The sequence below is a fragment of the Gossypium arboreum genome, chromosome 11 (genome assembly GCF_025698485.1).
Source record: "Gossypium arboreum isolate Shixiya-1 chromosome 11, ASM2569848v2, whole genome shotgun sequence".
Lineage (NCBI taxonomy): Eukaryota > Viridiplantae > Streptophyta > Magnoliopsida > Malvales > Malvaceae > Gossypium > Gossypium arboreum.
Window position 1 is genome coordinate 1,824,582 of NC_069080.1, and position 17,770 is coordinate 1,842,351.

The 17,770-nt window shown below is 32.2% G+C and overlaps 3 protein-coding genes and 2 long non-coding RNA genes across 7 annotated transcripts in view; 3 read left to right on the top strand and 2 right to left on the bottom strand.

Annotated features, from left to right (window-relative positions):
* Window positions 1–629: 629 nt before the first annotated feature.
* The window catches only part of LOC108454334 (uncharacterized), a 95,657-nt gene continuing 78,516 nt past the window's right edge, over window positions 630–17,770 (top strand). The window contains exons 1-8 of one of the 3 annotated variants that reach the window (XM_017752755.2): window positions 630–910; window positions 1,665–1,790; window positions 2,496–2,594; window positions 2,868–3,010; window positions 3,794–3,902; window positions 4,068–4,175; window positions 4,888–5,028; window positions 5,138–5,690. In XM_017752755.2, the coding sequence (XP_017608244.1) occupies window positions 839–910; window positions 1,665–1,790; window positions 2,496–2,594; window positions 2,868–3,010; window positions 3,794–3,902; window positions 4,068–4,175; window positions 4,888–5,028; window positions 5,138–5,563 (1,224 nt within the window). In that variant the 5' untranslated portion in view covers window positions 630–838 and the 3' untranslated portion in view covers window positions 5,564–5,690. Of the gene's footprint in view, window positions 911–1,664; window positions 1,791–2,495; window positions 2,595–2,867; window positions 3,011–3,793; window positions 3,903–4,067; window positions 4,176–4,887; window positions 5,029–5,137; window positions 5,691–17,770 lie in introns of those variants that run through there. The other 2 variants (XM_053021053.1, XR_008274053.1) reach the window with 2 other exon arrangements.
* Window positions 6,012–6,567, top strand: LOC128283659 (uncharacterized). Its single transcript, XR_008274055.1, has 2 exons — window positions 6,012–6,306; window positions 6,462–6,567. It is a non-coding gene; the product is annotated as an uncharacterized LOC128283659 (long non-coding RNA).
* LOC108456453 (uncharacterized) lies at window positions 6,842–7,768 on the top strand. The gene is made up of 3 exons (XR_008274057.1): window positions 6,842–6,931; window positions 7,298–7,351; window positions 7,474–7,768. It is a non-coding gene; the product is annotated as an uncharacterized LOC108456453 (long non-coding RNA).
* On the bottom strand, window positions 9,032–11,476 carry LOC108454205 (uncharacterized). The gene is made up of 6 exons (XM_017752584.2): window positions 11,317–11,476; window positions 10,259–10,869; window positions 10,100–10,180; window positions 9,941–10,016; window positions 9,741–9,833; window positions 9,032–9,523 (listed from the first exon to the last, which is right to left on the bottom strand). The coding sequence occupies exons 2-6, from the start codon at window positions 10,847–10,849 to the stop codon at window positions 9,321–9,323; spliced, it is 1,044 nt and encodes a 347-aa protein (XP_017608073.1). The 5' UTR covers window positions 10,850–10,869; window positions 11,317–11,476; the 3' UTR covers window positions 9,032–9,320.
* Window positions 13,979–17,391, bottom strand: LOC108454879 (AT-hook motif nuclear-localized protein 1-like). The gene is made up of 5 exons (XM_017753484.2): window positions 16,580–17,391; window positions 15,502–15,569; window positions 15,188–15,319; window positions 14,686–14,847; window positions 13,979–14,538 (listed from the first exon to the last, which is right to left on the bottom strand). Exons 1-5 carry the CDS (start codon window positions 16,974–16,976, stop codon window positions 14,314–14,316), a joined length of 984 nt encoding a protein of 327 aa, XP_017608973.1. The 5' UTR covers window positions 16,977–17,391; the 3' UTR covers window positions 13,979–14,313.

Sequence of the window (17,770 nt, forward strand, 5' to 3'; positions counted from 1 at the left end):
TAATGTTGTTAATTTTCAAATACTGATGAATTTGTAATAACAAAGATTAGGTGACAATTATTTCCATGATCTTTTATAATTCCATGGCATCTTCACCGAACTGGGGACATATTAGAGATTGAAGGTTGAATGGTTGATCCATAAAAAAAAAAGAAATCTATTTTACCTAATTATTTCTTCCTTCTTTTTTTTACCATTGCTTTCCTTTATATCCTTTATACTTATTTATTCAAATATAATGTAACTGAAAATAAAATGCTTTATTAATAAATTTAATCTCTATTCTTAAATTAGTTCTTAATGTTTTTTGCCAAACTTATTTTTGAACTATCAATCTTATTCCATTTTATTTAAGAAGTATACGACATGCAATAAAAATATATTGTATGCAATAAGAATATATTGTAATATGTTGTATGTGATATTTTTATTGGTTGATATAATTTTCAAAATAAATTGAAATAAATGAAAAAATTAAGGACCAATTAAGATATTGGTGTATAGTTTAGATACTAATTGTCTAATAAAACCGAAAAATAGTCATTGGAAGATACCGGCACGTCTAAAATGCACCGATAAGGTGCACCAAAATTTATACTGCGCACCCCTTGAGAGATAACGCTGACTGGTTGATGACAAACGGTTCCGTCAATTGATCGTTATAGCTCAGCCACGTGATTTCTCTCGTCTACTCGTCAAAATTAAACTTGAAACTTGATAGAAATATAATAATATAATAAAAATAAAATAAAAACAGAGAGATCGTCGATCAGATTTAGTTGATTGATCCAAAGAATCAAATGGAATGAAATGAACGTCGACTGAGTGGATTTCAGCAATGAAAAGGGTCTTCTCGGCGCCCGGAGATTACATCTACTTCAAGTCCCAAGTCCCTCTTCACAGGATCCCCGTAAGTTTTTTTTTTTAATTCTCTAAATATTTTTGTTGACTTTTATAATTTTTTTGTCACGGGTTTTATGATTTAAGTTTATTGCGGTAATGGGTTTATTTTTGTTTTAGCTATAGTCTATTATTGTGTGGGTTTTGATTAAAATTCTGATCGCTAAATTACAAAATGTTGTTCTGGGTGTTCATAGAATTTGCTTAAATCTGTGCTTTTCTTACTGTTAATGACCATTTTCAGTAAATTAATTATTCATATGAGCTTAGATATTTCCTCATCTTGAAAAAATAAAAAAAGAATTGGATTTCAGTTTGATAGATTTCATTCTTATTATTGAATTATTATCTGGTGGAGTTTACTAGTTGACTTTGTTATATCACTAAGGATGCCTATGATTGAATGGTTATTAACCAGCTGGTTATTTGTCTGATTTTCCTCAGTGCCGCAGTTTCCTTATTACTTTTAACTTTTATGCTTACGATTGTGAAATCCTTACTTCAAAATAGTTTCTCGAGGTTTGTCAGATCAGCGGTTAATTAAATTGTTATTCATTATATACTGTTTTCATGAAGGTATATTGTGATTTCTGATAAATTTTATCATCTATTTATCACTTCAAGTCTAGGATAGTTTACCATACCTAGTTGGTTATGGCATTGCTTAGCATGTGTCTCGAAGTTATAGACTCATCTTGTCTCTCTGTAATTGTCTTTTATTAATTGTGATGACTCATTTTTGGAGTTCCTTATTTTTCTCACAGATCGGCACGAAGCAGTGGCGGTATTATGATTTTGGTCCCAAAGTGGTTACTCCACTCATATGTCTCCCTGGAACTGCAGGGACAGCAGATGTCTACTACAAACAAATCATGTGCTTGTCCATGAAGGTTGTAAGCCATCTATGATAAGTAACTTTACATAAGATAAATGGAAGGCAACCTTCATAGGCTGTCTTTTTGTTCCCTTTTTGCTTGATATAGTGGATATTCTGAAGTTCTATTTATTTTCAGTGAGTTAGCTCCTATCAAGTTATTAATCTTATTTTATTAATGAGTAGAGTTCCTAATTTCTGTTTGGGTTAAATGATTATTTGGGGCCTGAAATTGGCAACAATTTCCATATTGGGGTTTGAATTTTTTTTGTATAAGTTAGTCCCTGAACTTGGTAATTGTTCCCAGATTAGGGCTTGAGCCTTTTTTTTCTGTTCAAGTAAGTCTCTGAACTTGGTAACTATTCTCACATTAGGGCTTTAACTTAAAGGTTTTCAAGGAAATATCAGGCACTTACTTGGACCAAAGAAAAGTTGAGGCCTCAATGTGGGAACAATTGCCAAGTTCAGGGATAATTTGGACCAAAAAAAGGATTAGGCCCCTATGTGGGAGTAATTGCCAAGTTCAAGCTCCAAAAAGTGATTTAACCCTTTCTTTTCAATGCTAGCACGCTCAAAGTTCCCCATTTCATTTATTGGTTGGTGAAAAGATTATTCATATTCCTGATATGGATTTACTCAATTTATTTTATGGTTACCGAATATTATTGTGAAGAATGTTTACTTCTCATTAACTCTAATCATTAATTTCACAAATGTTCAGGGTTACCGGGTCATTTCTGTTGATATTCCCTGTGTTTGGAATCATCAAGAGTGGATTCAAAGTTTTGAAAAGTTCTTGGATGCCATCGATGTTCATCATGTGAGAACATAATATATTTGTGTCCTACGCTTCATTCCTTCCCTATTATAGCATTTATTTTTCCTTTTAGTAGATATTTTATATTTATTATTCCTATTATATTTTTCTGGAATAAAGCATAGGTTACCTGCTTAAAGTGAAACAACATCGTGCAGTTGACTGTAATATTAAGTAGACTGCACAGTTCTACAGTGTAGTTCTTAATCTAATTAGCAGTAGTTTATCTTGAATTGTAACATTTGCTTAGCAGACTGAGTAGCATGTCTTTGACAGATACATCTGTATGGTACATCCCTTGGAGGCTTCCTAGCACAACTTTTTGCTCAACATCGTCCCAGACGGGTTAAATCCTTAATTCTATCAAATACATTTTTGGAGACACGCAGTTTTGCAGCAGCAATGCCTTGGGCACCTATGTATGTTTCTACATTTCTTGTTATCAACTCTAGGCTGTTCTAAATTGATTCATTTATTGGATTATGCATATTAGCTATTCATTTGCTTAAGATTTGTGTTTAAGTGCGTTGTAAATTCATCAGAAATTCATTGGAAATTTGATATCCGATAATGCATGCATGCAGTTTTGTGTGGTATCGAGTTAGAACAAAATTCCCTTGCAATGAGTCAATTCCCTGTAAATTAACCACTTGCGTGCGTGCTTGTATTTCTTGGATGAAAGAAAAAAGTATATTCATTCTGCTTTTACATATATTTTTGGGTTAAATCAATATTTAGGACTTGAACTTGGCAACTATTTATACATTAGGACCTGATTTTTTTTTTTTATCTAAGTTGGGCCTAGAACTTGACAATTGTTCCCATTTGGGGTCTGAACTAAGTAACCGTTCCCATATTAGGGCTTGAACTTTTCTTTGTCTTAGTTAGTCCCTAAACCTGGCAATTGTCCTCACATTGGAGCTTGAGCTTGGCAATTGTTCCTACATTGGGGCATGAGCTTTAGGATTTTCAAGGACTAATTTGGACAAAAAAGGTTCAAGCCCTAATGTGGGAACAACTGCCAAGTGCAGGGTCTAATTTGTACAAAAAAAGAAGTACAAACCACAAAAAGTGATTTAACCCTATATTTTTCTATTAATTTAGTGTTTCTTGGTTTTTATCCTTGTCTGGTCTTTTTATTAAATTTACATATTGCTTGTCAATATGAATGTGTTCTTAAGATATTTATTTCCGACATGCAGTGTCAGTTGGACCCCGTCTTTTTTGTTGAAACGATACGTCTTAACAGGAATCCGTGATGGCCCTCATGAACCTTTTATTGCCGATTCTGTGGACTTTGTTGTTTCGCAGGTATGTTTCAGGGAACAACATGACTATTTTTCTTTATTGGGTTTTTTGTTATTAACATTATGGTATGGGGCACTTCGTATCTTTTGCTCTTTTAAATGCAAAATTGTCTGCTATAAAAAAGAGATTGCTTTCGTTATATGAGGCCATATGTGAAAATCATTTCAGGTCGAAACACTCTCAAGAGATGAATTAGCATCCAGGTTGACTTTGACAGTTGACTCTGCTTCAGTTAAACCGCTACTACTTTCAGATTCATTTATTACTATAATGGATGTAAGTAGTCTGAAACTTGCTTTTTATCTGCTGTGCACACTAATGTATCTCAAGTATGCATGCCGCTTCTGGGAAACAAAGTTTCCTTGCTAAACTGAGAAGAAAAAACATAAAAGATGGTGGTAAATATAATTTTATTTTCAAAAAAAGCCCATTTCATTGTTTAGATATCTTTCAGTTAACTTGCAGCTTAACATGCCAAATTTTCTAGGGTTAAAATATGCCATAAGTCCCAGTACTTTTTGAAATTTTGGAATTTAGTCTCTATACTTTTATTTCAAGGAATTTATCTTCTATTTTTCAGATTTCAATTTTCAGATTCAACTATTAACACTGTTAAATTTTTTTGTTATATTTGTTAGCATGACATTTTGAAATAAAAAAGAAAAACTCATTTTGTAGCTATGTAATTACAAAAATGATGTTCTAATTAACTTGAATTTAACCAAAAAAAGTTTAACAAGGTTGACAGTGGTGAACTTGTATTTTGAAATTTGATAAGTAGAAGGATTACGTTTCTAAAAATAAAAATCTAGTAACTAAATTCCAAATTTTCGAAGAGTACCGAGACTTTCAACATATTTTGACCATTTTCTAGCTACATGATTGTATTCATATGAGGAAGTTTTTGCCTTCACCTTCAATACTAGGAGAAATTTAAGCTTTAGCTGGTAGCTCTATAATTGACATGGTTTCTGCATTGGCCTCAAAGACGAACGACTACTCGGCAATTCCTCAACAACTCAAAGATCAGTTGAGTGAGAGGTACCCGGGTGCAAGGCGAGCTTATCTCAAAACAGGAGGCGATTTCCCCTTTCTTTCCCGCCCAGATGAAGTTAACCTACATCTTCAGGTGCACGAAGTTTATATATCAAAATGGAACTTGACCCGTATATATGATTGATTGTACAATCGTTATATCAAGATGACTGTCATTTCATCTGGTGTGTGAATCATGGCAGCTGCACCTGAGACGGGTTGGATTGGAAGCTCAGCCAGAGCTGGTTCAGAGCATCCCAAAAGACGGCACCGGTGGAGGCCCCAGCAAAGAAAATGATAAGGAGGATCGTGATGACGAACAAAAAGATAATGGGGGAAATCCCGAAAGCAATTCTGAAGAAAGCCAGCCATCACCTTCGGCTCCGGAAAGTTCAGAATCTCATGGTCTAGATGAACAGCTCCTCAGCAATGCCGAAATTCATTACATCGATCAGAAAGATTCAATCATTTTTAAGCCTTCTGCAATGTCAATGAATCAACACGGTGCGGCTGCCGGAATCCTCCTCCAATCGACATGGGAGTTCTTTATTTTCTCTTTGCTGCCGTTATATGTGGATTCATTGTACATTTATTCTAATAATGCTTGGAAATTGAGACAACTGGTGTAAATAGAGCATTGGTTAGCAGTTTCTGCTCGTTGTTCATATAAATATAAGCTCTGTTGCAAACAGTTTCTCCATTGACAATGTTGTATCTGTTCAGTTATTTTAAGTTCCTCATTATTGAATTTTCAAATCGAATCTTGTTCACCAGACACCGCGAATGCTGCAGTATCCGAAGAAGCATGCAAAGTTCAGATCTTCAAGTATTTGCAATTTCAGAATCAGTAACAAAATTACTTGCAAAACCCCCATGAGCAATAATCTTAAGGATACCATGAATTCACAAAACATATACGAAGTTCTCGAATCCTAACTGTTGACCTAGTACGAAGTTCTCGAATTCTAACTCTTGACCAAGTAGCATTGGGCGTTCACTCCAAAAATCTCGCAACTGTTTGAATCATAGGAACAAGCCTATTTGCAGTCATAGTCTGGTAAGCTCGCTCTTGTTAAGGGTGTGTGCGAGTTAATTGTAAATGTAAAAAAAAAAATAAAAATGAAAATTTAGTATAACCTCATGTTTGGTTGGTTGTAATAGCCATTTCATTACTGATCAATTTGGTGATAATCAGTTATCCCTTTGTTTGGTTCACCGAATCATTCATTCCATGGAATCATCATTCATCTCTTATTACAGTTTCTCCCGTAATAAGCGATCCTCACCATACCCAAAGAATAGCTGAGAAATAAAGAGAAAAACCTTACCTCAAGCCACCACACCCCCAAAGTAATCGACAGAGTTGATCCCGGTAAAGTTATTATTCCCCTCAATCTCACTTCGGTTGTTACAATTTCATCTCTTTGCTTATTTGGTTAGAAATCTAAGCTTGTTTATATATTAGGTCCATCCCTCTTAACTCTAAAAGGAGTTCTATATGAAAGGAGAAAATTTTTTGTTTGACAGGTGATTGATCAGAGAGAGCGAGTGAATTAACGATAATGGCAGAAGCGAAGAAATCTATGGGATTTGATAACGTCGAGGATATACTAACAAAAATAGAAAACAAATCTTTGAAGATCGAGAGCTTAATTAAACAGTTGAAATTTCTAATACGAATTAGAATTTCTTATTTAAAAGTTTTAAAAGGAAAATAAAAAACCCTAATTCTGTAGGATTGATTTGTTTCTATCTCAGATATAAATTCATTGAAGCGATTAAAACTGCACTCGAAGGTTATCCTCCCCAAGATGAACGATGCAAGGTTTGGTACCCTAAAAAGAAAAAAAGTTTTTTTCATTTTTTTCATTTTAATTTGGATATTGGCATTTGCAGTCTGCGAATTGGATAGGTGTGCATAAAGCATTAATGGCTATAAAAGATGTTGAAGGAATGCTTCGTTCTTTAGATCCCCAGTACTATGATATTCTTATGAAGTGAGTCTTTTTTTTTCTTTTTTTTTTGCATTTTACTTGTACATTTCATTCAATAATAGGGTTTCTTTCAAATTTTTTAAATGAGATTAAGGGTGAGTTTAGATGAGCGGTGCGTTTACCTGCGGTTAGTGTAAAAACAGTAGTAACGGTGAGATTAGATACTGTAGCGATACTGTAGCGTGAGACAAAAAGTAAGCTAAATGCACCGCACCGCACCGCCACTTCAGAGTATTTAAGCAAAATGAATTCTGATCTAATTTGCTTAATCCCCGAGGAATCTACTTTTATGCTCTTTCCTCTTTTAGCAGTTGTTACTGCACTACTGTTGTTGCACTGAATATTACATTATTTGTGACCAATGAATAGCTAGAAGCACCTGCAGCTGATGAATTTGCACTTTGTGACAAAATCTTTTACTAGGTTAGTTATTCCCATTGTTGAACATTTTGCCTAATGATGTTGTAGCTCTTGAGGAAACAATTGCTTTCATTACAAGCACAAATGTTATGTAGGTCATATATAATTGTTATGAATATTTTCAGATATGCATATAGAGGATTGTCGAGTGGAAATCGCACAACATGTGATCAGTGTCTTAAAATCCATGAAAAGCTGACAGAGAAAGCCGGTTTCGGATGCATACTTCGTTCCCTTGTAGACACTGTAAATACAGTTTAACTCTATTTACTCCTTTCCTTTGAAAAGATAATTATTATGAAAATGTTCAGCATTTTTTATTCATTGTTCCACATATATGTGAACCACAAATTTTGCTCCAGTGAATTATTAAAGGCTATAATTTATCATAAATTAATAATACAATATTTGTCTTTTCAATTTGGGGTCATTGCAAGTGTTTGATTATCAAATCATATTACTAGTGCATCAGTTTGTATTTTTCTTTATGCTGCATTTTTTCCCTTTAATATATAAATTAGCAGATTGAATGCATTTGAAATCGTTTTCACCATGACATCAGCTTCTCCTCTATGCTGCTGTGCTTTGCTTATTGGAAACTTTTGTCAAACAGTTGTTACTCTTGTCTTAAATTGGGCTCAAAGGAGTACTTATAAGATATAGCTTTTTCGGAGTTGATAATCTATGGAGACCTTATTTGCTTTCCACCTGAGTTGTATACGAAAAAAAAAGGTCAATGTCTAATTGTTGTTACTCATATTTTTTTTTTGGTGGCTAGAGGAATACCTTCTTTAAAAAACAAAATGTCAATATTGTATGGAATATATAAGTGTAAAATTATTTTCCGTCTTTATTATATTGTTTTTATCAAATTTATATCTAATATGAATTTATTCTTTTTATAATCATAAAGAAATCGGTTAATTCAGACATCGCAGTTTCTCTTATTATGACTAACTTACTTTTCATAAAAAATCAAGCAATTAAACATCATGGTTTTATTGATGATGTTTTTGATAACGTTTTGTATATATAATATTTAGATTGTATAATAACATTATAGAATGGCACAAATTATTGTAACTTTTGATGATGTCAAATTTAACATATAGATTAGGACATTAAACTAATGATATCATGTAATTTTTATTAATGTATAAATATTATATTTGAACGTAAAATATAATCCTTAAGCTATATTAAATATAGTCCTCATGTATAAACATTAAATTATTTATTTCGCTAATAATGTTCTAACGCATTAAATATGTATTATAATTTAAAAATAATAAAATAAGTTATACATCATTTTTCTAATATTATATGTTATATATTTTATTAATTCATATTTTAATAATAATTATATTAAAAATATTATTAAATTATATTTAATAATAATCCTATTAAAATTTAATAACAATAACAATAATCTACTTAAAAGATTTCTACCAAGGGTACTTTGATTATTTCAATTTTTTCCTTATGCTATAAAATATCTATTTCATTCAACCAAATACAAAAATATTATTAAAGTTCTAGTCTATTCCATTCAATCAAACAATTAAATTACTAATTACATTTCTACATTTCTATTCCATTTTAGTGAACCGAACTGGGCTTACTCAACACAAAGTCAAAACATCAAACACAGACTCGAGTGCAAACATTAGCACATCATTAAAATTCCTCATAAAAAGTGAAGCAAAGCATATGATTATTTCAGATTGCAATGTTAATATACTAGAAAGTAGATGTTATATAATCACTATGTATTTGCAGTAATTGTCTAAAGCTCTCTCTGCATTAGCAACCCTCCTTGGTAAAAGGACTGCCACAACAGACGCATGAATCATAAAAGCTCTAAACTAGGAAAACATGGCAACAACATACAATACTACATACATATATATATAAGAGGAAAGGCAATGCCTTCTGCACCACAAGATCATCTCGGTGTTAGACTCACTCCAACTTAGTCCCTACGTTTCCCTCGAGAGTGAGAACTCTTATCTTTAAAATCTGCTGATCCTTTCATCCTAGTGTGTTCGCTACGCAAAGGCCCGGACCTGTCTCTTGCATCTACCATCATCCTCCCTTTTGGTTGAGAAGACTCAGTAGAGGGAAGTGCCCATCCTCCCCGACCAGCCTGCCCGTTCTGTCCACTGCTGCCAGTCCCTAAGACAAAAATTGCAGCAACAAATATGATTTGATGTTATAAGATGTAAAAAAAGCATTGCCTTGTGTTATTCCTATCGTCACAACCACAATATATCCGGGAAAAGATAAACTGGTATTACGCAAAAATGATTGAAAATCTAGTGTTTAATATGTAGTGTAACTGAATAAAAAAAAAACGAATGAACAAAAAGGCTTGTCCTAAGACGTAACTTACCTATTTTATCATGGCCAATAAAACTTCCGGACCAGCCAGGCAGACGCTTTTGGGCATTTCCTTTCCAAGATTCTTCAAAACCAGGAAGTTCATCTGGAAAGTTCAATTTAAAACATTTACTTTAACTGCCATTGGACCAGGTAATCTAACTCTATCAACAAATACACCATGGCACTCTGTTGTATATAACATGTGCATACCTTCATTCAAATTATGTAAGGTCTGCATCGTATCCACCCTACCATCCGAGTTCAGCTTTCTCATAACTGAATGACCCTACAGCAAAAAATACTAGTCATAATCCAAGGTCAAAGACTCGGAATTTAGATTGATTGAGAAAAACAAGATTTGCAAGCCACCTTGTTGTGAAGTCCCCTAGAAACCTGGTGGCTTGCTTGGCCTGTAGTTGTGTCCGCTTCTTTGCTTTCTTCAAAAGTAATCTATTCCACAACAGCGAAATGTAAGACAATAAGAAAAGGATTATCAATGAACATTCTTTAAGCGTCAGAAGAACTTACTCCATCACTTCCAGTCCTCCTTGTTTTTGATGAAGTATAGTAAGCTCCATCGGCACCACCATAAGTGACAGTGGAGCTCTGAAACACAAAACTACTAGTTTGAGGCTGTTGCTGCTGCTGCTGCTGATTTTGATACGAACCATTATAACCATTCATATACTGCAAATGCCTGTTCCTTCTCTCAGATTGTCCAGCTTCATCATCCGGAACCTCAACATAAGGCTCGGCATTAGACCTACCATGCTTCCTAGGATTCCCTTTCATCCCGGTATCTGCTTCTTCCTTTTCATCATCAGAATTTAGTTCTTCAATAATCGGACCCCTTGGTCTCTTTGGCTCTGGAGCCTGATGCTCAATAAACCCAGTCGGATGCATATCCATAAAAGGACTTTGACCGGGGCCAAAGAAGCTTGAATCAAACATGCTTCCAAAAGGGCGTGTGAAAAAAGGGTCATCAAATGGGTTCCTTCCTCCAAAGAAGTTGGAGAATAAATTTCTAGGACCACCAAATCCTCCAAAGTCCCCAAAACCACCGAAGGGGTCACCACCAAAATTAAAGAAAGGATCTCTTCCACCTCTGCCTCCCTGCATTTTCTGAATCCCTCTAAACTCTGAAGAAGAAGAAAAAAGTTAAATATGAATTTCTAGGGAAAAAAAGAGAGAAAGGAACCAATCTTTGTAATTACTTAGATAACGCAACATTCATCATTCTAAAGGTAAATATTTTGTCAACAACTCAACAAATAGAGCAACACAAGCAATCGAATCCAATTTATTGAACTTCTAAATATGTCTGAATGGAACATAAGAAAAAAAAAACAACGACCGTATCAAATTTCAGAAGCGAAAATCAATCTAAACCCTAAAACCAAAAGATTGAAGGAACATTTCACTTAAAAACAATAAAACATAATCAATGTTTAAAAAAAGTACTAATAGAAACAAACAATCGCGAAATTAAGAATCAATCGGTGATTCAATAGGAAGTGGTCATCGTAGAATATACACTAAATTTCAATGAAAATTGAAGCCTAAAAAAGGGAGAAAAACGAGAATACCTTCGATGGAAAGAGGAAATCAAGTCAAATTTGGGACTATCGAAACCCTAAATGCTCTTATTTTGATCAAAATATAAGTTAGGGGGTATTTTCAGGCTTCTATTTATATGGGATCATAAACCGCCCAAGTTGCAATAATGGGATTGAAAAGGAGGATTCTACTTCGTGTGGGAGTTCTCCGTGGTATTTAGGGCCTATATTCGCACGTACAAAGCCCAAGTTTGAAATTTAATTCTCTTTTCATTTTAGTTTTTAGTATAAAAAAGGGTAAATTCTACCAACTGTCCCTAAACTTCATATCAAACTATGTTTCGACCACCCAACATTTAAAATTTATGTAATAGCTATTAATGTTATTGAATTGTTACATTTGTGTCACTCTTCCATTTTTTTCCATTAAAAATAATGACACGGAACGTTAGTTTAATGGGCTAATAACCAATTTGGTCTTTCAAATATAAATAAAACATTATTTTGATATTTTTAATAATTACTCTAATTTTTTTTAAATATTAAATATGAATTAAAATTATTAAAATAAAATGTATTCAAAAATTAAATACAAATTTTACATTAATATTTATATTAATATTAAATAAAAATAATTATATTAATATTAACCATGTTAAAGAAATTGATGGCATATTTAACCAATGAAAACGTGGCACGTGTTCATGATTTTTCTTTGTCATTCGTGGCTATTGATCGATAATATAACTATTGAAACGTGAATTGATAATTGACTATTTAATATATATTTAAAATTTTAATTATTTATAGCTTATATAATTTTTTCATTTTTATATAATTGATATTATAAAAATTTGAATGTTTTCAATTTAAACTTTTTATCATTTTTATATATTTTTATATAATTTATTTATTATAAAATTATTCTTAAATTTAATTTTTTTCTATTTTATATATTTTTAAATATTATAAAATATAATTTTGAATGTTTTCTTAATGAATTCCACATCATCAATTCCCATATCAAAATGAATGTCATGTGATACATTTTCTACCATTTTTTTTTACATTAGGTAGTGTTTGGAAAGCCACTTAATAATCAAATTTGAGTGTAATTGCTTGTAATTATATATGGTGGTATGTTTGGGTAACCATTATAATTTATGGGTACCATTAAATTGAATGTAATTAGAGCATCTCAATTACACTTTCTAATTTTAGGTTGAAAATTAGAGTAATTATGCACTTGATTACACCCAAATTTAATTTTTAAAAAATATTATTTTATATTAAATTATAATTTTTATATTATAAGTATGAATGAATGTTTAGGATAATTATGACTTAAGATTTATTATATAATAAATCTTAAAAATTATATTTTAAAAAATAATTTTTATGTCCTTTATAAAGTTATAACAAAAATTTATATTATTTAAATCCTATTTTTAAAGTTATAATAAAAAGTTTATTATACAAAATAACTACATGTTATAAAAGTGTAATATATTTATAAAAACTTATGACTAAGAAATATGGATATAATTTATTTATGTGTTTGTGCTACATATTATAAAAATAATATGCTTATTGGAAAAAAAGTGTTATAGTTTTTATCATAACTTATTTGTAAAAAAATAACTTTTTAAAATTATGACAAAAATTATATTATTTATAAGAAATGTTATGAAAATTATTAGACAATAAAAATTATATATTATAGATTTTATATTATTTTTATTTAATTGATATATTATAAAAATGTTATAACCTAGCATAATTATTTTTCTAGCTTAAGTTTATGAGTTTTTATGATTAATACTACATACTATTTGCATCGTGAACCCTAATATTATATATTAGATGTTAATTATGCAAATATAAAAAATTTTATTGCATTATGTCGTGGAAGATGATATCACTTGAGAGAATGAAGCTAAATACAAGCACTAGAGACAGTTCATGAACTCTTTAATTTGATAAAGTTGAGGCTTCAAAATGTGATTGAGAGGACATTTGTTGTTTTAAAAAAACATTTCTTTTTTAACGGTATCACCTTAGTATAACATAAAAGAAACAATGTTAGATCGTACTAGCATGTTGTATATTTCATAATTTCATATATAGGTTGATTTGAGATAATTCATACGTTGAAGAGTACATGGACGAAAGTGATCTTAATAATTTTAATGATATAAATTCAGATTCTCAAGATGATGAACTCGGTCAAGGACCAACATTTGATGAAAATGAGCTTATGTTAAATATCAAATAGGGAATAATCCAACAAAAATGGAACACTAGAACAATTAGATAAAATTGCATATGATATTTATTTTATTAGTAATAATATTATCAACTATTTTTTGGACTAACATAATACATATGATGATTTGATTTTAATTTTCTTTTACTTGTTTAGATTTTTTATCATCCTAATAATTTTTCTATAATAATTAATATTTTTCTAAAATATAAATGATGTAATTTTGTAATTACAACTTGCAATATCAAACATGATATAAAAAATTAATTTTGTGTTGTCCAAGCATATTCTTAGAGTATACGAACTAATAACAGAATTGAACCCTTTTTTTTTCCTCTTCAATTTGAGATTTAACCCTTTTTTTTTCCTCTTCAATTTGAGATTTAACTCTTTTTAACTGATTCAACCAGCTAACTGAACCAGTAATAATCTGAAGCTAGATAAATTACCCATTAGCAATGAATTTGATATGTTCAAAATACATTGGTTGTTTCTCAATCACAAATCCATAAGTTGGAAGAAAGGCTAATGCTCTCTCACTAGAACAGTACACTCAATATTCTACACTCAAAAGACTAACTACTAGAGAAAAATAAATTGGGTAAAACAAACCCGAGCCGGACATGAACATGTCGGTACTTGTGAGAAGTTGATAAACTTACACATAAAACAACAACAACAGCAACAACAACAACAATGACAACTACGGTGAGAATGAAATTCATTGACGCTTTTGATATCAAACATTGTAACGTTTTATATTAGCCTCCAGGCAGAGAAGCATTAATGTCAGTGGGCTTATTTCTTGAATCAGTCGGTGACCAAGTATCTCCACGGAAAGATGAGGAGATGTTTAATTTGGGATCGGCACTAGAAATGGGAATAACAGCCATTGGTGTGGCAGCTGATATTGTTACGGAGTCGTGCTTCTGTTTCTTCAGATTCTGTTCGTGCTGGTTCCCGGCCAGAAAACTGCCTACTACAACCTGGTTTGCAACAACAGAAAGTAAGAAGTTAGAAGCTAGAAGCTATGTTGTAACCAGGGTTGCGGTAATGATTTGGTTAAATGAAGTTGTGAAAATATGAAGACGGGAAATAACAGAGAGAAAATAGTGGCAAAACCGAAGCCAAACCTGCACGGGACCAGCAGCTACTAGGAGTCCAGCGACTCCACCACCTACTACACGTCCATCCGGACTTGCTAATGAAACACTCATCCCGCCAGATCTGCTTCTTGTTCCTCCGCTTTCACTGGGCATGAACGAACCAGACAAGGACAGTATCTCAAAACGACCCTGCAGGAAATTTGAGAAGAGATCATACGTTTGCCCATGAAGGATGAAATAACAAAGTAGAACTACTTCACCCTAGGATTAATGAACATTGAAGTCAAGAAATGCAGAATTATTATGAAGAGGAGGCCATATTGCAACTTAGGAGAGTAAAATCAATCAAAGCGATGTTGGTTTTTCTGGAAATTTTACTCCTATACTTCGAATATATGCTTATGCACAAGGGCATGCACGTCACATGTACATCTGTAAGATGTTCATGCAACAGCTCACAACTTTTGACGATATAATTCGAAGGATGTCTCACAACTGATGTAGAATTAAAGAGAAACAGAGCATTTACCTCATATGTCAATGTACCCCCGGAAGAATCTGGTTGCCGAAGAGTGACACTTGAGATGATCCCATTTGCAGAGAGAATACATATAGCTCGAGGCCCTTGTTGGGAAAATGATATAATCTTCATTGTGACATCCTAAAAGAACAAAAATAAAATCCCCTGACGTAATGAATTAACGAGTTTTGTTCTTGGCTAAACATCAGAATGAAACTTGGCAGTATTCTTGAACCATATTCCTCAGCAAGAAAATTCAGATATTTCACATTCATAACTGAACATAAACATCACGCAAGCTCAATGTTATCTATACAACATACCTCACCAGCATTAACAGTGATGATATGCGGCGTAAAATTAGCTCCGACAGAACATGGAACCCATTCACCTACATCGAGAAAGTTATAAGAATCAGCAACTGCACATAGGAGTTATCTCGGCACAAGAGATCTTCCATCACCACACACAGAATTGTGAAAACAAAATCGGATTAAACAAAAAAGAGAAAAGAGAATGATGTAATAAAAAACCGAACACCGCAGAACACATGCATAAATATGAGATATCCAAGAAACTATCATGATCCGCTTATCCCCAAATTATTACCAAAACGGAAAACCAAGAAAAAGTTCATTTCGTAGCACAAATCCAGCCAAAGAACAAAGATCACCCCGGGGACAATCATGAAAATCATCCGGTTGTATTTTGTACACTGAAAAACAGTGTATTACACCGAGAAGTTGCTTTGTTCGCTAAAATAAATGGCATGACACTCGATCTATCCACCTTATTAGTAAAGATTAAAACTATGATACATATGATTTATATCCTTCAAGTTCAAACACTCAAAAGAAACTAAATACAGAGTAACCAAAACAGAGGCCCCATAAATTCATACTTACAAGAGCTTATAAAAGCAACCTATGTTATTTCAAGTCGAGTATGAGTTCGATTCTTTTTCTATGTATTTATAGTCATATTCTCGTACTATATGTCATATATGATTTTCCAATAGTCTTAAACAGATTTCATATCAAAGTCAGTTCAGATTCTGAAAGATTTGAACAGGAGATTCAAAGCAGTTACCTTCCACAATTTTTTCACCGCATATAATATGCCAAGTGGCAAAGTACACTCAATAACGATAAGATTCCGTAAGGAAACTCAATAATAACCCATAAAAATGCTCTCACTATCGTTCAAAAAAATCTACCGCATACACACGCTTCTCAAAGAGATCTCTCGATTATGACTTATAGAGAGGCATGGAGCCCCAGTTCTAAGGTCCCACTTAAAAGACCCATCAACATAAACAAACAAAGAAAACCCAACTTTTAAGATGAAAACAATCCACCAAAATCACTTGAAAACTCAAAAATGGGTTATGGTTTTTCTCACCTAAATTCTCCGGCTCGTTCTTGGCCTTTGAAAACGATATCGGGGATTTCACTTTCCCTCTCTTCACGGCAGAGAAGTCGATAACCGAAGGTGGCGCTGGCGCAGATGTTGATATCGGTTTCGGAGAGAGCGCTTTAGTGACTGAACCGTCCGGTCCATATTTTCTAGGCCTTCCCCTCTTCTTCTTCTCTGGCATCCCCGAAACTGAAACCGGCGGCGGAGGTCCTGGTTGTGCCGCATGGGGCTGCGGCGGTGGAACGGATCCGGGAGTCGGGTTCGGGTTTTGGGTTGAGTTTTCGGACCTTGGAGCTATGTGGTAGTCCGATGGAGAATCGGATCCTACCACTGTAACTCCAGCAGTAGCAGTAGTGGTAGTTACAAATTCTTTTGACTCCATTGTTAAACTTTAATTTTTGAAAAAAAAATTAGTGTTTTTTTTTCCTTTAGATTTCTATCAAAAATTCATTTGGATTTTAAGCTCAAACAACTTGTTTCGTTTAAAAAAAATTCAAGAAAAAAAATTAAAAACAAAACAACTTTCAAAGTTCAAAACCAGAAAACATTAAATTTTTTATAACTAATTTAAGATTTTCGAAGCTAAAAAAGAAAAAAAAAACAGTTTAAACTAAACAGGGATTATGGAGGGTTTTAATTTTTTTATTTAAATTATTTTTGAAGGAGAAAATTAGATTTGAGAAGGAAAATTGAAAAAGAAAATTAAGCTGAAGGAAAAATGATAGAGATTTTAATAAAAGAGAGGTTTTGTTTTTGTTGTTCAGCTTTTGATAATTTAGCTTCTAACTTTCTTTTTAAAACTGTTTGAATTTAAGATTATTAAAATAATGAAAAGGAATTTATTAAATATTGTGTTTTAATAAAATATTAATTATTTTATTACATTAATATATTGATTTTTTTATCTTTCATTGGAATCTAGAAAATAAAATATTTAAAAAATATGAAAGTGGGTAGATATTTTTTCTCTTTTCTTTTTAATTTTATATTTTTTAGAGACAATGAAAAGTGGGTTTATATTATTATATAAATATATTGAAAACATAGTTTTTTTTTTCTGTCGTGAATGACAAGTAATTTCAAGTTGCTAAGTTTTGAAAGAAAAAAATTAGTTTGTACTTAATTAATTTTTAATAATTAAAATATTAAAAATATATTTTTAAATTTTTAATGACT